General features: G+C 66.2%; 2 protein-coding genes across 7 annotated transcripts in view; both read left to right on the top strand.

Moving 5' to 3' along the window:
* The window catches only part of GNA12 (G protein subunit alpha 12), a 55,020-nt gene extending 52,248 nt beyond the window's left edge, over nt 1-2,772 (top strand). The window contains exon 5 of one of the 2 annotated variants that reach the window (XM_045576797.1): nt 2,020-2,772. The gene's annotated coding sequence lies outside the window, so the exon portion shown is untranslated. Of the gene's footprint in view, nt 1-427; nt 540-2,019 lie in introns of those variants that run through there. The other variant, XM_045576796.1, reaches the window with a different exon arrangement.
* Nucleotides 343-22,599, top strand: IQCE (IQ motif containing E). Of its 5 annotated transcripts, none has more exons than XM_045576792.1 (22): nt 343-539; nt 2,725-2,772; nt 4,381-4,426; nt 4,763-4,891; nt 5,637-5,707; nt 10,875-10,988; nt 11,074-11,124; nt 11,547-11,617; nt 13,112-13,184; nt 13,391-13,440; nt 13,901-14,064; nt 14,617-14,672; nt 15,196-15,431; nt 16,431-16,535; nt 17,589-17,679; nt 18,161-18,319; nt 18,687-18,812; nt 19,070-19,180; nt 19,519-19,640; nt 20,348-20,439; nt 21,049-21,114; nt 22,287-22,599. In XM_045576792.1, exons 1-22 carry the CDS (start codon nt 390-392, stop codon nt 22,484-22,486), a joined length of 2,331 nt encoding a protein of 776 aa, XP_045432748.1. In that variant the 5' UTR covers nt 343-389; the 3' UTR covers nt 22,487-22,599. The 5 variants fall into 5 exon arrangements, with proteins under 5 accessions (XP_045432748.1, XP_036280189.2, XP_045432751.1 ...); XM_036424296.2 differs by having other exon boundaries at nt 345-539; nt 18,687-18,710; nt 22,287-22,596; XM_045576795.1 differs by lacking the exon at nt 2,725-2,772 and having other exon boundaries at nt 345-539; nt 18,687-18,710; nt 22,287-22,596.
* Nucleotides 22,600-26,361: the final 3,762 nt, after the last annotated feature.

Raw genomic sequence — 26,361 nt, 5'->3', positions numbered from 1 at the left:
CTGAACGGGGCTCAGTGGGAAACGGAGTGCAAACCTTCGCCGGCTGCGGTAGTCGAGGGGGCCCTTAGGTGGCGCTGTGCGCGGGGCTCCCCTCGCTGTGAGCTCGTGTTCCGCAGCGCCTGCAGGCGGCGCTCTTGCCGCCCTCGGGGAGGAACTGACGCTCGGAGGTTCTCTCCCGCCCCGCGACCCGCTCCCGGCTTCTCGCGGGAGGACGGCGACGCCGGCGGACGGACCGTAGAGCCCGGAGGCCGGTCCCCGCCCCGCCCGCCGGGAGCGCTTCCGGTCGGCCCGCCCGCGGGAGGGGGGGGGATAGGGCTAGGGGGCGGGGCCGCGCACGCGCAATGTGGGCCGGCCCACCGGGCGCCACATCCGGGGCCCGCGCGGTTGCCATGGCAGCGGGGTCGCGGCGGGCGCGCGCACGGGTCTTGGGGTTGCGGGCGGACCGGCGGCCCGCGGCGCCTCAGAACCGGACCGCCGCGCCGCAGCGCCGCAGCCCCGCAGCCATGTCGCTGGGCACCGGGGACCCGGCCTCGGAGACGGTAAGCCGGGGCGGGCGCCCGCTCCCTCCCGCGCGCGGTGCGAGGGGGACGCGGGCCGGGGGCGCCGCCGTGACCGCTGCGCGATTGTTACCGCACAAGCGCGGCCGCGGCCCCGCCCGGCCTCCGCACCCGGACCGCCGCCCTGCACAGGCCGCCGCCTCCAGGAAGCCCTCCTGGACGCAGCGCCCGGGAGGCAGGCGTGTGCGGTGCCCGCGGCCGCGGCCCGCGGGGGACGGAGCTCGCGGGGTAAGTGTTCGCCCGCCCCGCGCCCACCTGGGGCCTCGGGCCTCTGGGGCCACGGCCGGGCGAGCGGCGAGCCCTCCGTCCCGGTGGAGCGCTGAGCCCGCCCGCTCCGCTCCCGGGATGGAGGCCCGGCTCTCACCGCCTTCCGGGGCTCCGGCCCGGCTGCCTGAGGCTGCCTGGGAGCGGGGGTTCCAGCGGGGAGCCAGGCCGGCAGGTCCTGAGCTGCAGGCTGCGGGGGTGGAGGGGTCAGGCTGCGGGGGTGGAGGGGTCAGGCTGCGGGGTCAGGCTGCGGGGAGGGGGTCAGGCTGTGGGGGGTCAGGCTGCGGGGGTCAGGCTGTGGGGAGTCAGGCTGCGGGGGGTCAGGCTGCGGGGAGGGGGTCAGGCTGCGGGGGTGGGGGGGTCAGGCTGCGGAGGTCAGGCTGCGGGGAGGGGGTCAGGCTGCGGGGAGGGGGTCAGGCTGCGGGGAGGGGGTCAGGCTGCGGGGGTGGGGGGTCAGGCTCCGGGGGTCAGGAGCAGGTGCTCTGAGGGTGCAGGCGCCCTGGGACCTGGAGCAGACGGGCAGCCAGTGCCAGGCCCTGAGCGGGAGCTGCAGCGGCTCCAGGCTTGGGGTGAGAGTGGGGGAGAACTTGCAATTTTAAAAACTGAGAGATTTATACTGTTTTGTAACCTTTGCCACTTAGTTTGTTGTTTGCCGTTTCCCATAGCCACACTTTTTCAAGGACATGATTTCATTTATTTTTTAAATAATAATTTATCACTACTTAATAACTTGGCCTGTTCTTTGTCACGAAATCTGTGAATCAGCTTCAATCTTTTCTTTTCTTTTTTAATCCTCATCCAAGGATATTTATCCATTGATTTTTAGAGAGAATGGGAGAGAGAGGGAAAGACGGAGAGAAACATCGATGTGAGAGAAACACTGATTGGTTGCCTCCTGCAAGAGTCCAAATCAGGGCCAGGGATTGAGCCCGCAACCGAGGTCTGTGCTATTGAACCCGGTCCACAGGCCGACAACGCTCTCTCCACTGAGCCAAAGCAGCCAGGGCTCAAAAGCAGGATTTTAAGTATTCGAGCCTGTGGCTCCCCTGTTTTATTGATGATTTCCCTGCTCTTGCTCCCTCCCTTTCGTTGTTTGCTGTTAGAAACACTCTTTCCCAAGCGTTTGGTAAGCCCCCTCTACGGGCCAGGCTCTGAGGGCACAGGCGGGCTGTGGCTTCTCCGCGGGCAGGCTGTCCAGGCCCCGTCCCGCGCTCCTCAGCGCCCAGCGCCCGGCTGGCTGGTCTCTTCCCAGCGCTCACCACCTGGGCCCCCACCTCCCGGGCGGCGACAGGCCCACTCGCAGGCCCCAGGGAGCCGTGGAGCCTGGGCATGACCCCCTGACGTAAGAGCCACGCCGGGGGCAGGGATGGGTTTCAGACTTTTGGGCTAACCTCCTAGGGGTCCCTCCCGGGTCGGCAGGAGCTCCTTGTTGGTCAGAGGCTGTTTGAGGCCCCAGACAAGCCCGGTTTACCCCTCACCGTGGCGGGCACGGGGGTGTGGCGTGGCGGCTGTGGCCACCGTGGGGCAGGGACCAGGGGCCGTGGTTCGCCCTCCACCCTCAGGGACGCGTGGGCTTTAGGGGCCGTGGCTTGCTCTCCCCGGGAGACGTCACGGGCCCTGGAGCCGATGGAAGGTGAGCGAGAGAATGTTACACGCGTGGGACACGAAAGAAGCACGTCCCACGGGAACCGGGTCTTGATTGGAAGTGTCCAGCGACGCAGACATGCCTGCTGGGCTGAGGGATGGAGGCGTTCTTGCTTGGTGTCCCTGCCCGGCCCTCCTGGCACGGCCCAGCAGCCTGCTGGCAGCTCTCCTGGGCGGGTGTTGGGGTTCCAGCCTCAGCACACTGGGGGGCTGCGGGGCCAGGCCGGGGCCTCGAGGTCCCACGTCTCTCTTCCCGCAGGGAGATGACAGTCTGTCTGCGATTACCTTCGACTCCGACTGTGAGACGGTGAGTGGGACCGGAGGCCCGCGGTCCCGTGCGGGTGCCTTCCCTTCCGCACACTCCGCACGCGTGTGCACCGGCACGCCCCCCACGGCGGCGTGTAGACCGGAACACGGATTCCGGTGCCTTTGAAAAGTGGTTGTAAATTTCAAGCTTGTTTTCAGAAGTCAGTCCTGAGCGGTGGGCAGGTTCCCATCTGCATCTGGTCTGGGCCCTGCCCCCCAGACCCCAATTCTGACCGTGAGGAAGGGGGCAGGGCTCGGTGAGGTCAGGGCAGCGGTGCGGGAGAGGGTGCTCTGAGCTGCACGGGGTCCTGGTCGGGCCGGGCAGGTCTGGCCTGAGGGCAGCTGCGGCCCCTCGGCCCAGGGTTGTTTGGAGGATGGAGCGGCTCCCTGCGCTGGTGGGAGAGAGGGAGCCGAGGGCCGTGGTCTGAGGGAGGGCCGTGGTCTGAGGGAGGGCCGTGGTCTGACCGGAGGGCCGTGGTCTGAGGGAGGGCCGTGGTCTGAGGGAGGGCCGTGGTCTGAGGGAGGGCCGTGGTCTGAGGGAGGGCCGTGGTCTGAGGGAGGGCCGTGGTCTGAGGGAGGGCCGTGGTCTGACCGGAGGGCCGTGGTCTGAGGGAGGGCCGTGGTCTGACCGGAGGGCCATGGTCTGAGGGAGGGCCGTGGTCTGAGGGAGGGCCGTGGTCTGAGGGAGGGCCGTGGTCGGAGGGTGGGCCGTGGTCTGAGGGAGGGCCGTGGTCTGGGGGAGGGCCGTGGTCTGAGGGAGGGCCGTGGTCTGAGGGAGGGCCGTGGTCTGAGGGAGGGCCGTGGTCTGACCGGAGGGCCGTGGTCTGAGGGAGGGCCGTGGTCTGACCGGAGGGCCATGGTCTGAGGGAGGGCCGTGGTCTGAGGGAGGGCCGTGGTCTGAGGGAGGGCCGTGGTCTGAGGGAGGGCCGTGGTCTGACCGGAGGGCCGTGGTCTGAGGGAGGGCCGTGGTCTGAGGGAGGGCCGTGGTCTGAGGGAGAGGGCCGTGGTCTGAGGGAGAGGGCCGTGGTCTGAGGGAGGGCCGTGGTCTGAGGGAGAGGGCCGTGGTCTGAGGGAGGGCCGTGGTCTGAGGGAGAGGGCCGTGGTCTGAGGGAGAGGGCCGTGGTCTGAGGGAGAGGGCCGTGGTCTGACAGGAGGGCCGTGGTCTGACCGGAGGGCCGTGGTCTGAGGGAGGGCCGTGGTCTGAGGGAGGGCCGTGGTCTGAGGGAGGGCCGTGGTCTGACCGGAGAGCCGTGGTCTGAGGGAGGGCCGTGGTCTGAGGGAGGGCCGTGGTCTGACAGGAGGGCCGTGGTCTGAGGGAGGGCCGTGGTCTGAGGGAGGGCCGTGGTCTGACCGGAGGGCCGTGGTCTGAGGGAGGGCCGTGGTCTGAGGGAGGGCCGTGGTCTCACCGGAGGGCCGTGGTCTCACCGGAGGGCCGTGGTCTCACCGGAGGGCCGTGGTCTCACCGGAGGGCCGTGGTCTGAGGGAGGGCCGTGGTCTGACAGCCCGCAGGGCGGTCTCCCCGTGCTGCCTTCACACCACCCTGAGCAGCCAGGGCGTGGCCGGCGGGCTGAGAGGGCTCACCTCCTGCTCCGGCTCTCCTTCCTTCCAGAAAACAAAGAGGAAAAGTGCCCACAAACCTCCACCCACCTCGCCCAGTAAGTAGGCCGGGTGGCCTGGGAGATGGCTGCTGGGGCGGGGCGTGCCAGGGCCTGGGAGGGAGACCCTGGGCTGTGCACACGGAGGGTCGTTGAGCTGTGCGCTGTGGCCACGGGCCTCGTTTGTGTTTGGAAATGGGGCGCACCCACTCCCGGGGCCGCCCCATGGTCCGGGGGCGGGGGCGGCCCGGCAGCTCCTGAGCGGTAGCCGAGCCTTGGAGCCTCCTGGGCCCTGTGTCCCGGCCCGGCCGGCTTTCTCCGCTCGGCGCTCAGCAGCGGAGGAGCGCGGGCGGCTCGGAGGCCGGGAGCACCACCCTGATCCCGCGCTGCTTCCAGAGTCGCCGTACCACTGCAAGCCCAGGACCCCGGCCTGCGGGCGGCCCCCGAGGACGGCGGCGAGCATGCCCCTGGGGAGCAGGACGGCGCTGACGCCGCAGAGGCTGTGGCTGGGAAGTGCCAAGCAAGGTCCGTGGTCCCGCAGCCCCTGCGTTCGGGGCGGGCAGCATGGCGGGCGGTGTGAGGGTTAATGTGACTTGTCTGGAAGATGACCTGGATCTTAGACGTTCAGCCTCCTGGCTTTCAGAATCAGCGTGGCTGGGGTCGGCCCCCGTGGTGCCGCTGTCCTGGGTCTGTGCACTGACGGCAGTGGGACGTGGGCCATGAGCACACGAGTGCCGTGGGAGTGGCAGCAGCCACACCGGCTCTCCTCTGAGGCCTCCCACCTCTGCACAGTCTCAGGGCGATAGCTGCAGGAACAGTGCAGGGTGGACATGCAGACACGGGAGAAGCCGGGCCTCACGGCGAGGGGCTGTTCTCACAGCGAGGGGCTGTTCTCACAGCGCTGCCTCCTGTGGGGCCTCTCCCTCCTGTCCCCGTGCCCGGGAGCCCTCCCTGCACCGCCCGAGGCCCGTGTGGAGGTGCCAGTGGCCCGGATGCCCTGAGCCCGGGCAGTGGCTTGGAGCCCTGGGGGGGGCTTTAGCTATTTACAGGTACACGTGTCCCTTCTCCGCCAGCTGCGCCCCAGCCCTGTGCTCTGCAGCTCCTACTCGCATGGCCATCTCACTCCTCTGGGGACACAAGCGAGTGGGACTAAAGCATGGATTCCTGCTCCTCGTCTTTAAGGATAGTTTTCTTAGCTCCCAGGTCTTCCGCAGACGTGGCCAAGAGGCTTCCTCCTCTCCAGGTCTCTCAGAGGCTGTGTTTCCTCCAGGTCACTCCCCGGGGACGCCGGTCTATAGAGAGAAGGAGGACATGTATGACGAGATCATGGACTTGAAGAAGGTAGAGTGTCTACCTGCTCCTGGTGGCTTCCAGTGAACGCCTTCCCAGCCATGACGGGAACGGGGTCTGTGCCGGGCCTGGCATTGAGAGAGCATGAGCGTGACCCCGGCTGGGCCCGGGCTGGTGACCCTGGTGGAGGACAGGCCCGCACCGCCGTGTCTGCCCCTGCTCTGCGCACCGGGAGGCGGGACCTGCAGAGGCCCATGCCCTGAGACCGGCCTGCGATGCCAGGTTTGGTGTGTTAACAGGGTCGCCTCCCGTGTGTGTGTTTCTCTAGTGCTAACGGGCGTTTCCCACATGCTCGGCCGCTCCCACAGCTCACAGCTGTTGTTGGCAGTAACCTTGAGACTCAGAGAGGTCGGTGGTCTGTCTCCAACCCGCTGAGCCCGGCCTGGGCCAGCTCCTCTCGCTTAACGTTCTGACGGCATCTCTTCTCCGCCATTTGCTTGGACCGGCCCGTCCCGTTAGTTTAAAGGAGTTTCTGTAGCAGCTTGTGGGTGCGTCAGGTTTGTAAACTGCTTGGCCAGTCTGTCTTCTCATTGGCCTGTTTGTTTGTTTATTTATTTATTTTAAACAGTAAATCTTTATTGTTCAGATTATTACAATTGTTCCTCTTTTTTCCCTCCATAGCTCCCTGCCACCTGGTTCCCATCCTACCCTCTGCCCTTACCTCCCTCCACACTGTCCTCATCTGTGGGTGTACGATTTTTGTTCAGTCTCTTCCCTTCCCCCACCCCCCTTTCCCCGAGAATTGTCAGTCCACTCTCTTTCTATGCCCCTGTTTCTATTATATTCACCAATTTATTCTGTTCATCAGATTTTTAATTCACTTGTTGATAGATATGTATTTGTTGTTCATAATTTTTATCTTTATCTTTTTCTTCTTCCTCTTCTTAAAGAATTCCTTTCAGCATTTCATATAATACTGGTTTGGTATCTGTGAAGCTCTTTAGCTGACCTTCAATTCTGAATGTCAGCTTGGCTGGGTAGAGTAGTCTTGGTTGTAGGTTCTTGCTATTCATCACTTTGAATATTTCTTGCCACTCCCATCTGGCCTGCATAGTTTCTGTTGAGAAATCAGCTGACAATCATATGGGTGCTCCCTTGTAGGTAACTAACTGTTTTTCTCTTGCTACTTTTAATATTCTCTCTCTGTCTTTTGCTCTTAGCATTTTAATTATGATATGTCTTGGTGTGGTCTTCTTTGGATTCCTTTTGTTTGAGGTTCTCTGTGCTTCTTGGACCTGACTATTTCTTTCACTAGGTGGGGGAAGTTTTTAGTCATTATTTCTTTCAATAGGTCTTCAATATCCTGCTCGCTCTCTTCTTCTGGCACCCCCATAATTCTGATGTTGGTATGCTTAAAGTTGTTCCAGAGGCTTCATACACTATCTTCAAATTTTTGGATTCTTTTTTCTTTTAACTTTTCTGGTTGAGTAATTTTTGCTTCTTTGTATTTCAAATCTTTGTCTTGATTTTTGCGTTCCTCAAGTTTGCTGTTGGGTGTCTGTATAATATTTTTTACTTTAGTCAGTGTATGTTTAACTTCTAGTTGGTCCTTTTCCATATCCTCGAGGGTCTCGCTAAATTTATCGGCCTTTTTTAGGAAATTCTTGAAAAACTTATAACCATGGTTTTGAACTCTATCTCCAGTTGTTTGTTTTCCTCCATTTCTTTCGTTTGTGATTTGTTTCTTTGTCTCTACATTTTCGCTGCTTCCCTGAGTTGGTAGGATGGCTCTGTGTGCTAGGTGTCCTGTACGGGCCAGTGGGTCAGCCTCCTCAGTTACCTGAGGTGGACACTCTTGGTGCACCCCTTTGTGGACTGTGTGTACAGCCTTATTGTAGTTAAGTCTTGATTGGTGTTGGTATCACTGGGAGGAACTGACCTCCAGGCCAATTGGCTGTGAGGATCTGTTGTGTCTATGCCAGAGACAGCCTTATTAGACTAGACTTGGAAAATTGCAAAAGCCTCTGTGCTCAGCTTGGATGGGGCAGAGTTTTAGGGTGGAGCCTACAGCCTTGGCTTCCCATCAGCTCCGCCCTATGAGGTTCCTGGGTGTCAGTGTCCCTCGATACTCGCTGCGAGCAACTCTGAGGGAAAGGCGCCCTCGAATTTCGCCCGCTGCCAGACAGTCTATTCTCTTCCCCAATGAATCTGGATTCCCAGATTCTTGCCCGGAACTGGGGTTCAGTGCAGTCAGAACTGGGGTTCAGCACAGTCTGGAGCTCACCTGATGTGTGAGCCGGTGCATATGCTCAGTGTGTGCATGCCAGTGTGCAATCCAGCGGCCCAGTCAACAGTCCATCCTCTGCATGCATTCACGTGCAGGCCTTGGAGCTCTGCCTTTCACAGCTCCCCTGAGTTTCCGCCTTACAGTCCAGATTCCCTGGCTCCCTCCCCCCTCCCCCCCCCCGCCCCTCGTATGAGCCTGGGTGCCCAGGGTCTCGCTCAAAATCGGAGTTCAGTGCAGTCAGAACTGGGGTTCAGCGCAGTCCAGAGCTTTTATCTCCTTCCTGCTAGAGAACGCCAGTCAGGCACTCAGCTGCCCCATCCTCTCCGGCTCTGTCCTCTCCGCACACATGTGCCCGGGTCCGTACCTCAGGTTTTCACAGCTCCTCTGAATTTTCCTTGTGGTTTTCTCTTTCCTTCCAGCTGTAGAATTTCCAGTCATTCAGTCTTCCCGTCTGGATGATGTCCATTTTGTCTTTAAGTTATATTCTTTAAATGGTTGTGTGAGGCGGCAATTTAGGTGTTTACCTATGCCGCCATCTTGGTTTCTCCCCTCATTGACCTGTTTAGGTCACTCACATGTAATTGTTGACATGTTAAGATTTAAGTCTTCCATCGTGTTTGGTGTGTGTGTGGCCTCATTGCCCCTGGATGATGGAAAGTCCTGACCCTCCATGGGCCGTCTCTGACCTCCCCCCTCCCCCCAGGCGGAGGGCGGCACCTGCTGCAGCCTGCAGGCTGGAGCGGACGCACTCCCCTTAGCTGGCAGGGAGGCTCTTGTCCCTCAGGCTCCTCCCCCTTCCCCACCCACTCTCTCACCCCCGTTAGAGCAGGCTGTTCTTGCTGGCGCCATTTGCTGGGCCAGGCCGGCTTCCTAGCTCACCTGTCTTCTCCCACACGCCCAGAGCTGCGCCGGCAGGAGGCACATGGACGCACGTGCTTCCCGTTTTCGGAAGCAGATCCCACTGCTGCTCCCTTACCTTTCCCGGTGATCCCGCATTGCCTGGCTGACCCGCTGGACACGCCGCATGGGCTGCCTGCTGGCCCCTCCGTGGGGTGTGCACTGAGGGTCCCCCGGAGGGAGAGGGTGCTTCCTCATGTGCACATGGAAAGAACACGTGACCTTGTGCCCGTGGCCTTTGGGTGGGAGAGCTCCTGGTTGTGTGGTGGCTCTCCCCCCCCCTCCCGGCACTTACCCCCTGGTCAGTGATGCCCTCAGTCTCCTTACTGTGACCCCCTCCGCCCACCGAGCTGTGTGCGTGCTGCATATCGAGAGGAGCCAGGCACGGTGAACTGGGTGCCGCCGCTGTCTGTTTGCACGCAATGTGTAAGCCGGTGCATAAGCTCAGTGTGTGCATGCCAGTGTGCATGCAAGGTGTATGTGTGGAGTGTGAGTGTGGGTGCATAGTATGTGCTGGTGTGTGTGTAATATATGTCTGTGTGTGAACCTGGTGTATATGTGCACCCTTTGTGCATGATGTGCGTGTGTGGTATGTGTAATGTGTGTGCACGAAGTGTGGGGTGTGTGCACATTGTGTGCCTGTGTGTGTACACAGTGTGCGGTGTGTGTACACTGTGTGGTGTGTGTGTGTGCTGTGTGTGTACGTGGTGTAGGGTGTGTGTACATGGTGTGTGGTGTGTGTGCACAGTGTATGGTGTGTGTACAGGTGTGTGGAAGATGCACAGGTGTGTGTGCATGGTGTATGGTGTGTGTATGGTGTATGGTGTGTGTATGGTGTATGGTGTGTGTACATGGTGTGTGGAAGGTGTATGGTGTGTGTACAGGTGTGTGGAAGGTGTATGGTGTGTGCACGGTGTGTGGTGTGTGTACAGGTGTGTGGAAGGTGTATGGTGTGTGCACGGTGTGTGGTGTGTGTACAGGTGTGTGAAAGGTGTATGGTGTGTGTACAGGTGTATGGTGTGTGTGCACAGGTGTATGGTGTGTGTACAGGTGTGTGGAAGGTGTATGGTGTGTGTGCACGGTGTGTGGTGTGTGTACAGGTGTGTGGAAGGTGTATGGTTTGTGTACAGGTGTGTGGAAGGTGTATGGTGTGTGTGCACGGTGTATGGTGTGTGTACAGGTGTGTGGAAGGTGTATGGTTTGTGTACAGGTGTGTGGAAGGTGTATGGTGTGTGTGCACGGTGTGTGATGTGTGTACAGGTGTGTGGAAGGTGTATGATGTGTGCACGGTGTATGGTGTGTGTACAGGTGTATAGATGGTGTATGGTGTATGCACGGTGTATGGTGTGTGTGCACGGTGTGTGGTGTGTGTACAGGTGTGTGGAAGGTGTATGGTGTGTGTGCACGGTGTGTGGTGTGTGTACAGGTGTGTGGAAGGTGTATGGTGTGTGCACGGTGTGTGGTGTGTGTACAGGTGTGTGGAAGGTGTATGGTGTGTGCACGGTGTGTGGTGTGTGTACAGGTGTGTGGAAGGTGTATGGTGTGTGCACGGTGTGTGTGTGTACAGGTGTGTGAAAGGTGTATGGTGTGTGTACAGGTGTATGGTGTGTGTGTACAGGTGTATGGTGTGTGTGCACGGTGTATGGTGTGTGTGCACGGTGTATGGTGTGTGTACAGGTGTGTGGAAGGTGTATGGTGTGTGTGTGCACGGTGTGTGATGTGTGTACAGGTGTGTGGAAGGTGTATGATGTGTGCACGGTGTATGGTGTGTGTACAGGTGTATAGATGGTGTATGGTGTATGCACGGTGTATGGTGTGTGTGCACGGTGTGTGTACAGGTGTGGTGTGTGTGCACGTTGTGTGGTGTGTGTACAGGTATGTGGAAGGTGTGTGGTGTGTGTACAGGTGTGTGGTGTGTGTGCACGTTGTGTGGTGTGTGTACAGGTGTGTGGAAGGTGTATGGTGTGTGTGTGTGCTGTGCGTGTGCACCGGTGTGCTCGCAGTGTGTGCACCATGCTGTCTTTCCCTTCTCAGTCACTGCACATTCAGAGAAGCGACGCGGACCTGCTGAGGACGAAGCTCCGGCGCCTGGAGGAGGAGAACAGCCGGAAGGACCGGCAGATCGAGCAGCTGCTGGACCCGGCCCGGGTGAGTGCCCGCTGCGGGCGCGCCTGGGCCAGAGGCGTGGTCGGGCGCCGGGCTGCCCGCTTTCCTCACGCCTCCCTGCCCACAGGGCCCAGACTTCGTGTGGACTCTGGGGGAGAAGAGGCCGGACGCCGGCTGGGTGAGTGTCAGCTCTGTCCACTGAGCGAGGCCCCTTCGCTCCAGAGCACGCCCGTGGGTGCAGCGCCTGCAGCTGAGGGGCTCGGAGCTTCCTGAGACCCCCCTCCCGGAGCCCGGCCTCCCGGACGCCGCTGAGGGCCTGGGAGGGGCCGGGAGGGGCCGGGCCAGAGGAGGGCGGCTGAGCAGCCCCCATGGGTGGAATCTGTAGGAGACGCGGTCACGGGGCCTCCCCCCACTAAACAAGTGCCTGCCGCCGGCACCTGGTTCAGAGCCGGAGCCGAGCAGAACCTCCCCCACACACACTGCTAATGCCCGTGGCACGCTGAGGGATGGCGATGGGCGGCAGCAGCAGTGCACAGACCGGCCCCCGGGGCAGGCGGGCTCAGGAGGGAGCATCAGCCTCAGGCCTGGGCTCTGCTACAGATCATCAACGGGCTGAAGCAGAGGGTCCTGCGGCTGGAGCAGCAGTGCAAGGACAAGGACAGCACCATCAGGTGCGGGAGAGGGGGAGCAGGGGGGCCAGCCTGCACCACCTGGGGCTGCCACGGGGGGGGGGGGGGCTGCACCACCTGGGGCTGCCACGGGGGGGGGGGGGCGGCCTGCTGCCTCACTCTGGCATTGGCTCCAGGTTCTCAGCTGCAGCTTGACTTCCCGCCCACCCCTCTCTGCCCCAGGTCCCCCTCTGCTCCAGGTGCCCCTCTGTCCCAGGTGCCCCTCTGCCCCAGGTCCCTCCTCTGCCCCAGGTTCCTCCTCTGCCCCAGGGCCCCCTCTGCCCCAGGTCCCCCCTCTGCCCCAGGTCCCCCCCTGCCCCAGGTCCCCCCTCTGTCCCAGGTCCCCCCTCTGCTCCAGGTCCCCCCCTGCCCCAGGTCCCCCTCTGCCCCAGGTCCCCCTCTGGTCCAGGGCCCCCTCTGCCCCAGGTCCCCCCTCTGCCCCAGGTCCCCCTCTGCCCCAGGTCCCCCTCTGTCCCAGGTCCCCCTCTGTCCCAGGTCCCCCTCTGGTCCAGGGCCCCCTCTGTCCCAGGTCCCCCTCTGCCCCAGGTTCCTCCTCTGCCCCAGGTCCCCCTCTGCCCCAGGTCCCCCTCTGCCCCAGGTTCCTCCTCTGCCCCAGGTCCCCCTCTGCCCCAGGTCCCCCTCTGCCCCAGGTTCCTCCTCTGCCCCAGGTCCTCCTCTGCCCCAGGTTCCTCCTCTGCCCAGGGCCCCCTCTGCTCCAGGTCCCCCCTCTGCCCCAGGTCCCCCTCTGCCCCAGGTCCCCCCTCTGCCCCAGGTCCCCCTCTGCCCCAGGGCCCCCTCTGCTCCAGGTCCCCCCTCTGCCCCAGGTCCCCCTCTGCCCCAGGTCCCCCTCTGGTCCAGGTCCCCCCTCTGCCCCAGGTCCCCCTCTGGTCCAGGGCCCCCTCTGTCCCAGGTCCCCCTCTGCTCCAGGTCTGGTCCAGCTTTGTCTTCCCCCAGAAAAGGAGAGTGAGTACTAGCCGTCTCCTGCAGGTGTCAGTAGGGAGCAGGGTGTCCTTGTCTTTCCGGTGCTGCCACATTGAAACCTCTGGCCCCTGTGCTCACTCTCCCCTGCAGCAGGACCTGAGGGTCTTGACACAAGAAGCCCTGAAGCGTGGCTTGTCCCGGCCGCCCCCTCCCCTGCCCCCGCCGTGGGAGGCGGGACGGGAGCCCTCCCGCTGTGGCATTGGCTCGGAGCTCGGGCTCTGCTCTGTTGTGCAGCGGTTCCCTCTGTCTCTGCTGTACCGGTCACGTGCCAGCCCCCGTGCAGAGGGCCTGCTCTCCACCGCCTCTGGGTGCCGCTCCCTGTCCGTCAGCAGCTGGGAGGGGAGACTGCTGGCCGGACGGACGGACGGAGAGAGCACTTCTCTGTCCTGTTACACTCTGCCCCGGACGCCCACCCCCTCCTGAGGCCCCGCCCCAAGGACAGCTCGCCCTAGTGATGCCTGTCAGGGCGCCTGTCCCCTTCCCGGGGCGGCTCTGCTCACGCGGGACTTGTTTCAGCAAGCTGCAGACGGACATGAAGACCACCAGCCTGGAGGAGATGCGGGTTGTCATGGAGACGTACTACGAGGAGGTGGGTGTCCTCTGCCAGCAGCGTGGGCTGGCACAGAGGGAGGGTCGCTGCTGGCGGGGGTGGCCACGGCGGCACAGTGGGGACCCCGCCCCCGCCACGCGAACATGGTCAGGCACAGCGCCTCCCTCTGGCACGGCAGGCGGGCCTGTGACTGCGCTCCGGAGGGCGTCCGTGGCGCTGGGCTCAATGCCTCTCTCTGTGCCCAGATCCACCGCCTCCAGACGCTGCTGGCGAACTCGGAGACGCCGGGACGCAAGTACGACACCTCGTGTGACACGCACTCCTGCCGGCGTCCCTTCGCCGCGGTCACGGCCGTGCCCCCGCGCCCTCTCCCTGCCAACAGCATGGCCTGTGCAGTCACTGACCACTCCTCCCACTGCCCCCAGGCAGCTGGCACGGCTTCCAGACGCCAGGGTGCTGGGGGCATGGCACAGGGCGCGGGCGGTCAGACAGGTGCGGGCGACACTCAGTGACCGAGCCGAGGCTCCGGCAGCGCCTGTCCGACCCGGCGTGTCCGTGCTGACCAGGCCCCTGTGGACGGCGCGTGCGGCGGGCGGAGCCTGGGAGGGCGGAGGCCGCTCTGGGCTGGAGGGAGGGGTGTGCATGCACCAGGGTCCGCAGCTGGGCCTCCACCGCGGTGCTGGTGCGGGGGCGGAGCCCTGCGGGCTGGTGGGTCAGAGTGCGTGTCCCAGGGGCCTGAGCGGTGCGGCCCGCAGGCCCGTGATGGAGCGGAAGGCCGGCCTGCGGCGGCAGAGGAAGCTGAGCGGCGCGCTGCTGAGCCTGTCGCGCAGCGTGCAGGAGCTCACCGAGGAGAACCAGAGCCTCAAGGAGGACCTGGACCGCGTGCTCAGCAGCTCGCCCACCGTCGCCCGGACCAAGGGTACTCCCTCCCCCACCCCCCGCAAGGCCGCCAGGGCAGGTTTCTGCCACTGGGCAGCCAGCTGACGGGCCGGGACTTACGTGCCCCTGCCGTGCCCGGCTCCTGCCTGGGTGACATGGTGCCGGGGGCGGGGGGAGCCAGCAGGTCGGGTGGGCAGGCGGGATGAGGGCGGAGAGGTGCAGGTTTGGGGCGGGGAGTGAGGTCAGGGCCGAGGCTTTGGCGGACCAAGGCCTGGTGGCCATCGGAGCAGGTGGCCTGGCGACATCAGCACCTGTGAGTGAGCAGAGGGGCCAGGAGCGAGCGGAGACCAGGAGAGGCTGCGGAGGGGCGGCTGTGGGCTGGCACAGAGGGGACCATGGCCTTGAAGAGCCTGACTGACGGGGCAGACCCGGGTCGCCTGAGGCCGAGGCGCCGGGACTCCACAGGGGGGGCCAGACTCCCCGCTGCAGAGAAGCCCTTTGGAGCAGGACTCTGCCGCCTCACGGGCCCGGGCGGTGCCAGGCGAGGACGGGTGGCTGAGGCCCAGTGTCCTGAATGCCGTGCCTCTGCCAGGGTGTGCAGAGTGGAGCAAGCCCCGGCTGCTGCGCCGGATCGCGGAGCTGGAGAAGGTGAGTGCCCGCCCAGCACGCTCCCTGCTGGTCAGGGCCGCCTTGTGGGGTGGAGGTGGGACAGGCAGGGCTTTGCTCCTGGACGCGGGGACTGAGCGTGGCCCTGAGCATGGGGCTGACCGCAGATGGGCGCAGGCCAGAGGGCGCGGGCCGGGCAGGGTGGGTGCAGAGGGCCCAGCACCTCAGAGAGCCGCTGCCCGGCCCGTGTGGCTCCCGCTGCCCACGCATCGCGGTGGTTTCCTCATTGCGTGTGCTGCCTGCACTCACAGACGTGCCCAGCCACATGCACGCCTCCTGCACGCCGAGATCACGCTGACGTGGCGCCCGAGCAGCCGGAGGGGGCTCAGAGCCAAGTGACCCTGTAACTTCACGTGTTTAGAAGCAACACGTACAACTCTATGATCTGGGCTTTAAACCGAGCTTGTCGGGAAGGAAAGGCCCAGGGAGGCTTGTCCGGCCGATGGATCCGGGGAGGGGAGCGGGGATGGCCAGGATAAGGTCTAACAGCCTGTGTTGCCCCCAGAAGATCAGTTCGATGGAAAGCTCCAAACCGCAGGCCCCGAACGGGGTCTGGTCGGACCCCCTGGCGCTCTCCGCTTCCGGCACGTGGGGGCACCAGCAGCCGTGCCCTGAGCCCCAGGAGGACAGCGAGCGCCCCCAGGACAGCGAGTGCCAGGAGGACAGCGAGCATCTCCGGGGCGCCCTGCGGAGCCTCAAGGGCGAGCGGAAGGCCCTGCAGGCCCAGCTGCAGGACAGAGAGTACGTGTCCCTCCGAGCGGCCTCCGCTGAGCTGCGTCCTCCCAGGCTTACGCCCTCGAGGGCGGGCTCGGCTCTCTGCAGCCCCGCAGCGCTTGTAGGGTTCTGGCTGCGAAGTGCAGGCCGCAGGAGTGGTGGAGGGACAGGCATCGGCCACACTGCGTCACTGACAGGCGGCCTCAGGCCCCTCACTGAGCTGGGAGGACGGCCACTCCTCCAATCCTGTGCGGAGGCCCACAGGCTCCCCCGTGTCCGACACCTGCCTGACGGGTAGAGAGCCGAGTTCTATGGCCCGGCTCTGCGAGAGGAACCGAGCCGAGCGGCTTCTGAGACCGCATCTCAGACTGCTGCTCAATGGCGGGAGCCAGCACCCCGCGCCTCGGCCCGCCCACCGGGGGCTGGTTGGAGGCCGGGGGCAATCTGACAGTGCCCGCTGAGACCCCTGGTGCCCTGTGCACATCCAGGCCAGGAGGACTCCCGCTGCCCGGTGGCTGAGTGCCCGCTGCATCTGACAGCGGAGCCGCGCCCTGGCACCGCCTGCAGGGAAGCCTGAGTGCATCCAGGAGCAAGGTGGCGGCTCTTCCTGAAGGCGGGTGTGTCGGGGAGCGAGCGGCGAGGCTGGGAGGGCAGAGGCGTCTGTGACGGCCCCTGAGCCTCACCTGGCAGCAGCTGCTTCCGGAACCTGCTGTGTGCGCTCTGCCCACCACCATGTGTGCGGCCGGGCTTCCGGCTGAGGCCTCCTGGAGCCCCCGCCCCAGCCACTCCCTGTGGACAGGCCTGTCCCCAGGACGGTGGAGCAGGGCTGCTCGCCACTGTCCCTGCCGCCTCTGCTCTGGCTGGCGGCGGTGGCGTTTGGTGGCATGTGGTGTGGGCTCGCCCACCCTGGCTCTGCCTCGCCCCCCGCCCCTGTTCGCCCGCCTTCGTAAAGACGGGAGGGGCTGCTGGCTGAGCCCCCTGCAGTGCCGGCCGCTGGGGGCTGACCCTCACGTCTGGTCTCTGCAGCCTGGAGGTGAGGCAGCTGCTCCAGGCCAAGGCCGACCTGGAGGCGGAGCTGGAGGAGCTGCGGCGAGGAGAGGAGGCGAGGCGAGCGCGGGAGGCGGCTCTGAGGTGAGCGAGCCAGGAGCCAGCGGCATGGCTGCTCCTCGGGCCGGCCAGCCAGCCAGCGGCCCGGCACCTCCACCCACACCCTCACGCCCCGCGCCCCGTCCGGCCTCCTGGGACGGTGCCTCCTGGTCCACCCAATGTCCGTGGTGGGTGGATAGAGAGAACGGAGTGTGTCCTGCCAGGGAACGAGAAGGACACAGTCGGACACGCACCACGCATGGACAGGCCTCAGACATGTCCATGAAGTGTCAGGCAGGCAGGCTGCCGAGGACCTGGCATGTCCAGAGCAGGCCGGGCAGGCGGGGAGGGGTCAGTGGTTGCAGGGCGAGGCCGGGGCATGGGGGTGAAGGGGGGTGCGGGGCTCTGGGCTCCCCAACACCAGGAGTGTACTGGGCCCCGCTGTGTGCTCTAAAATAGCGGCTTTTACACAATGAGAAGCCCCCACGAGGCCGAGCAGGGATCTGCGCTCTCAGAGTGATCACTAAGACAGGCTTCTGAAATAAACTTCACTTTTACAAAAGTGTGTTCTTAAACGTACACCAGGACAGCACTTCCTTCCAGCTATAGGGGCGGGAGATGCGGGAGTGGGAGCGGCTCCAGGGACAGCTCACTCCTGCCAGTCCTCACCCCCCGTGGCCGGGCCTCCCCCCGACTCCCCCAGAGGCCTCCCCCTGGCCCCCACCGCCTCCCCCAGCCCCGCCACCAGAATCGAAGTGATGCTTGTTCTCAGGAGAAAGGCGAGGCTGTGGTGCGCGGGCGGGCCAGGGGGCGGGTCCAGCTGAGGCTTTCGCTCCCTTAGCCGCCTCGGGACCAACCACCCCCACTGAGCCGCGTTGCTTCTTACGCCCACCAAGCACCCGCTCGCACTGTCAGCCTCTCCCGTTCCCGCTGGCCGGAGCGATGCTGGGTGCCGGCCCCACGGCGCTCCCGCCGACGGGACGGCACGCGTGCCGGTGCGGTGCCGCGTGGCGGCTGGGCCCACACCACTGTCTGCCGCCGGGTGTCACGCGGACGCTGCGCACCGGTGACACAGCCGGCGCCCCTGTCCCCCCACAGGGAGGAGATGGGAGCGCTGACCAGGAGGTGTCAGGACCTGGAGGCAGCCAAGGAGGAAGAGGCAGTCGGCCCCGCCGAGGGGCCCCCTGAGGTACGGCCTCCACGTGTCCCCACGGAGCCCCCGTGAGGACGTGGTGCCGGTGGCGGCCTGGAGCGGGTCCTGTGGGCCGTGCGTGTGGACCCCACGTGGCACCACTCGGGCTCACTGGCCGTCACGGAGCCGTTCTTGCTGCTTTCTCCTTCAAAGCCGGCCAGGAGCCTGCCCTCGCCCGAAGGCCCGCATTTGTACCTGCGTCAGCCACAGACCGAGCGCCGGACAGCAGGCGTTCTGGCCTGTGCAAAGCCACCGGCTGCCTCCGGGAGCCTGCACCCTGGAGAGCACCCCCGAGGGCCAGGCAGCAAAGCCCTTCCGAGCATCCCCTGGGCGCAGACCCCGGGGCGTCCCCCGGGCGCAGACTCCGGGGCGTCCCCCGGGCGCAGACTCCGGGGCGTCCCCTGGGCGTGCGGGCGCAGACCTCTCCGCACCGCACAGGCTGTCGGGGCCAGTGACCCTGCACCCTGGTTCCTTGCAGGCCCCGGAGGAGCCCCGGCCGGCGGGAAGTCCTCCTCAACAAGACCCGGAGCCCGGCGCCAGCAAGGACAGCCCGGCCCCGCCCTGCGCCTGCTCGGAGCAGCGGAGGCACGCGGCTGCCAGCACCCTGCAGGCCCGGTGGAAGGCGTACAGGCGCCAGGTGCGGGCAACCAGGCCCTGCGGGGCTGCACCCACCAGGCGGTGTTGAGGCCCTCCCAGCCGCCGAAACCTCTGCTGTCTGTTCACCGACCCTCCGGGCCCCTCGGACGGGCGGGCCTGTGGTTGGTTCAGGAGGACATGGGACAGGACAGACGGCCGAGGATGGTGTGCCTGGGAGGGCAAACACCACCCTGCAGGCGCGAGGGCCCTGGGAGGAGTGAGCGCGCACCATGGCAGGGGCAGGACAGTCCCAGGCCTGGCAGAGTGGGCACCTCTGCCTCCCGCCCCCGGGACTGGCGGGGCCGGACAGGGAACGGCTCCGAGGGGAGACCTGCTCCTCGCGCTGACTCGGGCCTTGTCTGTTTCAGAAGAGAAAGGCCGCGCTGGACGAGGTGAGCGGGTTTGGGCCCAGCTTCCGAGGAGGTGAGCGTGGGGGGGCTCCGGCAGCTCAGTCCTGGTCCCAGGGAATCCTTCGGAAGACACAGCGAGGCGAGGTCGTGCGGCCGCTCCTCCGGGGTGCGGACGGCGTGTGACGTGGTTCACGCACACACTGAGCCTCCGGGGCTCACGGTCACGGTCACGGTCACGGTCACGGGGCCGGGCTGGTGAGAGAGGCGCCCAGTCTCGGTGACCATGCGGTCGGACATGAGGGACGCCCTGCCTCTGCTCTTGGAGCTTCCCCCCAAAATCTCCCCTGGTCCCAACCCCCACCTCCTGGGCATTAACCCATCTCCTGTCCTCTCCCTGCCAGGCGGCCACGGTGCTGCAGGCGGCCTTCCGGGGACACCTGGCTCGGGCGAGGCTCTTGGCGAGCCCAGCGTGTGGTCCCGGACCTCCCCGTGCGCCCGGCCTCCCCATCCAGGTACCCCCCAGGGCGGGGCCCAGCGGCCCCTCCCCGTCCCCATCCCGCCTCCCCCCGGTGGTCCTGCCTCCCTCCCGGCCCTGCAGGCCCGCCTGGCGCTCCCCAGCACCCAGTCACGTGGCGGCGCTGGGACACCCGGCGAAGGTCCTTCCTGCCGTTCAGATGGGAGCTTAGACCGGAGCGGGCGCCTCTCCTCGGGAATGGGGGCGTCCTCTGAGGTCTCCAGCGCCAGGAACTGACCTGCACCGGGAACTCTGCCTGGAAGGAGGGGCCGCCCCCGAGGGAGCTGTGCCACCCGAGGGCGGAGGGTTCAGGGCTCGCCCTGTCGCTACCCACAGAGCCCGCCCTCACCCCGCCCTCCGAGCCCCGTGGTCCAGGCCGAGGGCGACCCCCGGCAGGAGGCGGCCGTCATCCTCATCCAGTCGGTCTTCCGGGCACACCTGGCACGGGTCAGGCCCAGGTGAGCGCCGGGCAGGCCCGCCTGCTGTCCCTGGCACAGGTGCGCTGGCACAGGGTGGAGGGGGCTGGGCCAGGGCAAAAGCCACACCTGCCAAAACCCACCCCCGTCCTGGTCAGACGGGCAGGTCAGGCAGGAGGGTGAGGCCCATGGGGCTGGCAGAGCCCAGCACATGGACTGGCTGCATCATGTCCCAGTGCACCCCCCCTTTCTGAGGAACCGCGGGCCCCCCCCCACCCCGGCTCAGGGCCTCCTGCTGGCACACCGTCCTGAGGGATTCGTGCTGTTGCTGGTCACGCTGCCCTGAGGCAGGACTCAGCCCCTCTGAGCGAGCTCGGCCGCGGTGGGTCCACAGCGAGGCTCCCCGGCCGGTGTATGCTGCTGTCCCCCTCCACACCTCCGTGTCTCCGCCTGCTGGGCCCACAGCTCCTCCACGCCGAGTGGCAGCCACACAGAGCCGCATGGTCCGGCTGCCTACGACCACGGCGCCCCCCGCCCCTGGCACTCAGCCAGCGGGAGGAGGACGGGCAGCAGGGAGGGGTGTCTGAGGTCCGGCCTCAGTGAGCATGCGGCAGGCTGACCGAGGCCTGGGGGAGCCCCCACGGCCAGCTGTGCCAGGATGGGTTCGGCCAGGGCGCAGCTCCCTGCCGCCCACCCTGACGGGCTAGTGTCCCTGAAGCCAGCAAGCCCAGCTGCGGTCTCTCTTCCAGTCCCGGGGCGCTCCCTGCCGCCCCCACCAGGACGCCTGCTCCGGCCGCACTCAGCACGCCCTCCTCGCCTGCCCCCGCCGCAGCACCTGCCGGTGAGTCACGTCATCGCGTGTCGGTGCCAGGGCCACAGCCCACCCCCCGGAGCACAGGACACGGAGCGCGTGAGGGCCCGATCCCTGCACCTGCAGACTGAGCCTCCCCCCACCTCTCTACCCCGCCTCCCCATCACAGCGCCCCCTCCCCGGGGCTGTGGGAGGGCAGGCGAGCCCCACGCACTTCCTGGACTCAGAACCAGCACAGGTGCCCCGCCCCCGCTGCTGCCCGGTCCCCGCCTCGGCCCGGTCCCCGCTGAGGCAGGCGCCCCGGCCCTGTGCTCGGCTCCAGCTGGGCCTCCCTCGCCGGCCCCGGGGCTGGGTTTCCTTTCCGCTCAGGAAGGCCCGGGCCGCTGGCGGGAACGGTGGCGGGACCCTGTGAGGAGGCAGCTGGGAATTGCTCTCAGCCCCCAGATCCAGGGCTCCCTCTGTCCTGGGGACCCTCCTACCTCGTCCTGCAACTGGGCAGCTCACCTCCACCTGCTGGAGGGGAAGGAGCCAGGCGGGTGGAGATCTGAGCCTGCAGCCTTAGATCTGAACGGAGGTGCCGGGAGGACGGAGGCCGTGGGTCCGCCCGGCGCTGACTCCGCTTCGGGCCTCGTGTTTCAGGTCAGGAAGACGGCGAAGGGAGCAGCGGGGACGCCGTGGAGGGCCCAGCCCCGCAGTCCTGCCCTGGTGAGTGGGAGGCCACGGGCAGCAGTGGCCACGGGCGGGGAAGGAGGTGCCCTCGGCCCAGCACCTTCCCTGCAGCGGGGAGGGGAGGTTCCAGGACCCGCTGAGTCTGCACACAGCTCGCCCGGAATCCCCATCGGAAACCGTCTTACCGTCTCCGTCGCCCTTGGCAGCCTTGTCCGGGCTCTCACTCGAACTCCAAACCTCCGTCTGTAAAGCTCAGCAGACGGTCCAGGGACCCGCCCAGCCCCTGCACTGGGGCACGGGCTCCCCGGCCTGCAGAGCCGGTGCGGCCTGGTCCTGTGATCGGGCTGCGGTGTCGCCCGCCTCCCGGCAGCCGCCACCGCCACTCCGTGTGCAGCCTGCTCCCCGGACCAGCCTGTGTGACGGCCCGGAGCCGTTCAGTCTGGTTTGAGGGGAAAGGCCTGGGCTAACTTTGAATACTGACGTGGCTTTTTTGTTAATCCTCACCCGAGGGTGTTTTTCCATTGGTTTTAGGGAGAGTGGGAGAGAGGGGGAGAGAGGAACATCGATATAAGAGAGAAACATCGGTGGGTTGCCTTCTGCAAGAGCTGGGCCAGGGCCTGGGCCAGGGAGGAGCCTGCTACAAGCCCTTGGCTGGAATCGAACCTGAGACCCTTCCCCAAGGCGACACTCTGTCCACTGAGCCAGCCCGGCCAGGGCCAGGTTTTTATTTTCATAAGTTTCCACTTCGGTGACCATTTCCCTGAGTCAGAGGAAGCTGATGCGGCGAGAGCTCCCTCTTCTCCCTCCGGCTCAGCCCCGTCTCCCCTCCGATCCGCCAGGCAGAGAGCGAGGGTCTCCCGGGGGGTCCCGGCCCATGGCAGCTCAGCTGTGCGGGGAGCCGTGGTCCTGCTCCGCCCCTGACGGGCGATGCTCAGGAGGAGGCTGGTGGCCCGGGCCAGCATTTGCCGCCACCGCCTGCCAGACCTGCTGCCATCGCGCTCGGGAGCCCCACACTCAGCCGCCGGTGCCGGTGCCGGCAAGGCCTGCCTCGGCGTTTGCGTGTCGGAAAGGCCAGTGTTCGGAGCTGAGCCGAGAGGCGGGGTGGCTAGGCGGTGAGAAGCGGGTCTGGGTCTGTCCAACCGCTCTGGCAGGAACCCTGCGTTTCCTGCCGGCGGGCGGCAGGTGACCCCCTCCCCGGTTCCTTCCAGCCGGGTCCCCGCCCGCGCCCGCGCCCTGGGAAGACGCAGACTCGGACGACTCGGACGAGGTCGTCATGGCTCCAGCTCTGCCCGCCAAGAGAAGCGCCCCCCTGCCCCCCGCCCTGGCCCCCTGCAGGCGCCCCGCACTCGGGGACACGCTGTCGGCGGAGGGCTCGCTCAGGAGGAAGCTGCCGGAGGACGGGCCCTGACCGGCCCACTTTCTCGGGAGAACAGGACCCGCTCTCCCCCGCACCTCCGGCTTCTGTGTGGCTGGTTTGTGGGGCCGGTGCTCGCCTCCCGGGCTGGTGTCTGCAGGGGGGAGCCCGACCCCCTCCCTGCCGGCTGCTTGGTGCCGGCACAGGCTGGGCCGTCCCGGTGCCCGCCCCGTCCAGGGCCAGTGGCCTGGAAAGCCCGCAGGTGCTGCGTGTTCCGAGGCCCCTCCGCCCGGAGCCAGCCTCTGCACGTCTGTCCCTCCAGCCGCTCCGGGCGAAGGGCCTGAGGGACCCCCAGGGCCTGGGCAGACTTGTGTCCTGGGCCGTGTGGATGTGTGTACGTCCTGTGCCCTGGCCTCAGCACACGCCACGCCTCCGTGACTTGATGGATGATGTGTGGCCTAGCCCCTCAGACCCGAGACTGTTCCCTGGAGATGGCCCGGCCCCTGCCGGGCACACGTGCAGGGCTGGGACCCAGGGCCCGCCCCCTCCTGCTGCCAGACTGGCACCCACTTCCAGCGCCCAGGTGGGCACCAGTGCTGAGGCCCGCAGGGGGCAGGGGGCAGGGCCTGTGTGAGCCTGGGGGTGGGACGGGGAGGTGGTAGGACGGAGGCTCCTGGGGAGGCTGGCCGGGGTCTGAGTGTCGGGGAGGGTGGCTCTGGGCCATTTCTCTGCTCGCCTGGGCATCACCTCGCCCTGTCTGTGAGCACACCTGTCTCCCCAGACCCAGCTGGCAGCGACCTCACATCATTGGCTGCGGAGCTGTGGGGGGAACCACCCCTCAGGCTCCAGGGGCACTCCCTCATGGCCTGGCCGGCTGTCTGTCCCACAGGGCCACCCTCAGCTCAGTTCCTGCCCCCCGCACCCCTCCCGCCCCCCACACAGACAGACTGCAGCCCCGGGAGGCGGGCAGGAAGAGGAGGGGAGGCCAGGCGGATGCGGGGCTGCCAGCGTGTGTGGAGCGTGGTCACCGGGAGGGTGCGAGGCGGGGTGGCCTGGGTGTGGCTGTGCTGACCAGGGCTCGTCTGCGTGGCAGGAGAACGGGCACGGCCCTGAGGCAGGCGCTGCTGTGCACCGGGCTGTCCCTGAGGCGGGTGGCGCTGGGAGAGGAGGTGCCAGCCCGTCCACAGCGGGGAGGCCAGCCAGGCGCCCTGGGAACGGGGGGCTGGGAACAGGTCGCACAGTGGCCGGTGGCTCGGGCTCCGAGGACCTGAGAGCCGACACCAACCTGCTGGCCCACCTCCCGCCCTCCCCAGCCCAAGCAGCTGACCCCCTCCTGCGTCCTTAAAGCCCAGGTGTCCTCTGGAGTGCGACCCGGGCGGGCGGGCAGGCCGCTGGGCGGGCGTCCGTCCGTCTGCTGTGTCCAGCTGCCCTCGCTGTTGAGACTGGGGGGTGAGCCCCCTGCCCCGAGCCGCGGCCCTTGTGAATAAAGCCGTTTGCCGCCATTGTCATCCTCGCCTGGAAAGCTGCCGTTTCATTGCTCCCAGGCGCGGGTTCTGTCTGCCGGGCCACGGGGACCGCACGCTGGCCGCCTCCGGACACCCCATCCATCCCCCATGTTTCCTGCGAGGACTTGAGCACCAGGAGAGGAAGGGGGGGCGTCCCCGAACCCCACTCCACTCTGCTTTGGCCCCAGGGAGAGACGTGTTCCTGGCCAAGCGAGGTGCCCCAGCGAGGACGGGCCTAGGACGGCGTCCGCGTGTCCTGGGAGCCTGGCTTCCCAGCGCCCAGCAGACAGGCGTGTCCGTGGTCTGTCCGCGTGCACTGCTGCCGGCCCAGGCCCTGGCGGAGCTGCTCTGAGCCCCCAGTGACCTGGGGTTGGCCGAGGCGTGTGCCAGGCCCCGCCTGATAGCCGATGCCCGCGTGGCGAGCTGGCAGTGGCGCTAGGAGACAGTGGTAGCAGCACGGCGGGCAGCGGGCACATCAGACAGCCTGCCACGCGCTCCCCGAGGCCGGTCAGAGCAGAGGCAGCCGGCGGCGGGGGGCCCGGAGTGTGTGGAGCCTCCCGGGAAGGGAGAGCCGGCCTGTAACCATAGAAATGTATGTCAGGGGCGCCCGAGTGCGCGCGCACACACACACACACACACACACACAGCCCCTCGCTTCCTTCGGGAACTCTGCTTCGCCGCCTCAGAGACCAGCCTGACCGATGATGTAAGGCGGGAATGCGCCCGCCCATCGCCAGGGAAACGGGAAGCCAGGATCACCAAGCCTTCCCTTCAGCTCGCTGGGGTTCGGCGCTCTAGCGAAGGGTCGAAGGGTGAGCTGCGGTCGGCTCCCTGCTGGGCACAGCCAAAGGCCTTGGAGGGGCCCAGCGTGCAGCCTGGGGCGCCCCCTGGAGGCACTGCCGGGGGGGGGGGGGGGTCCTTCCTGAAGAGGCAGGTGCCCCAAGGCCTGGGCTCCCAGTGAGGCAGCAGGTGTGGGGACTTCCTCCTCCCTGGGAAGGGGTGTGTGTGCCCCAAAGCACTGCCCCCGCTCCCGGCACACATCTGAAATGGAATGCAAGACCAAGGGGAGCCCTGGCCGGGGTGCTCAGTGGGTAGTGTTGACTGGAGGACCAGAGGGGTCATGGGTTCGACTCCTGGCCAAGGGCATGTGCCTGGTTGCAGGCTGGATCCCTGCCTCTGTCGGGGCACATGTGGGAGGCAACCAATCAACGTGTCTCCCTCACCGATGTCTCTCTCGCCCCTCCCGCTCTCTCAAAGTCAGTGGAAAAAATACCTTCAGGTGAGCATCAAAGATCAATTTTTAAAAAACGGAGAGTAGCCCGGCTGCTGTGGCTCCATGGTTGAGCATTAACCTATGAATCAGAGGTCAGGGTTCGATTCCCGGTCAGGGCCATGCCCAGGCTGTGGGCTCGATCCCGTGTGGGGCCCTCAGAAGGCAGCTGATCCATGACGCTCATCAGCGATGTTTCTCCCTCTCCCTTCCCCTCTGACGTCAATAAAAACATTGTCTTAAGGAAGAGGAGAGGCCCTGGGGAGCCGGCCCTCCCCTCCCCTCCTCCCGCTGCCCCGGCCCAGGCCCTGGGCCTCCCTGTGCACGGGGAACACTGCCTCCCCTCCCACTGACTACAGCCCTTCCCCGAAGCCAGCCGCCCGCCGGGAAAGCCTGCGCAGAGCCAGAGCTCACAGACAACGCTCCGCCCGTTTAACATTCGCTGCACGTGGGCCGGTGTGCCTGCCGGTCCGTCTGCAGCGGCCGCTCCTGAGACCACCCCTCCCCGGAGACCCTGCCCGGTGCGCGGGGCAGGCTGGCAGGCCCAGGCACCGTGTGCAGAGGGGGCAGTGGCCAGAGGCTCGGGCATGCTGCCCCTCCCCCCAGGAGAGGGGAAGGGGGTGTAGGGGTGTCTTCCTGGCCCTCACTCGGCTCGGCTCTCAGAAGGTGGACGGGCGCTGGCAGCCTGGCGAGCACACACTGGCTCACAGCTGGGAGGGCGCTGTGAATGCTGCCGCCCTGCCCCCTCCATCCCCTCCCCCTCCATCCCCTCCCCCCTTCTCCCCCCTCCGTCCCCTCCGCCCCCCTCTGCCCCGCCCCTTCCATCCTCGCCCCCCTCCATCCTCTCCCCCCTCCGCCCCCCCCTCCATCCCTCCCCCTCCAATCCCCTCCCCCAATGCACTGCCCCTTCGCCCCCTCCATCTCTCCCCCCTTCCGCCCCCCCATCCCTCCCCCCTCCATCCTCTCCCCCCTCCGCCCCCCTCTGCCCCGCCCCCTCCATCCTCTCCCCCTCCGCCCCCTCTGCCCCGCCCCCCTCCATCCCCTCCCCCCTTCTCCCCCTCCATCCCCTCCCCCCTCCGCCCCCCTCTGCCCCGCCCCCCTCCATCCTCTCCCCCCTCCGCCCCCCTCCATCCCTCCCCCCTCCATCCTCTCCC

The sequence above is a fragment of the Pipistrellus kuhlii genome, unplaced genomic scaffold, assembly GCF_014108245.1.
Source record: "Pipistrellus kuhlii isolate mPipKuh1 unplaced genomic scaffold, mPipKuh1.p scaffold_m20_p_8, whole genome shotgun sequence".
NCBI lineage: Eukaryota > Metazoa > Chordata > Mammalia > Chiroptera > Vespertilionidae > Pipistrellus > Pipistrellus kuhlii.
The sequence above is the reverse complement of the archived record's forward strand: the minus strand, read 5'-3'. Positions and strand labels throughout refer to the sequence as shown.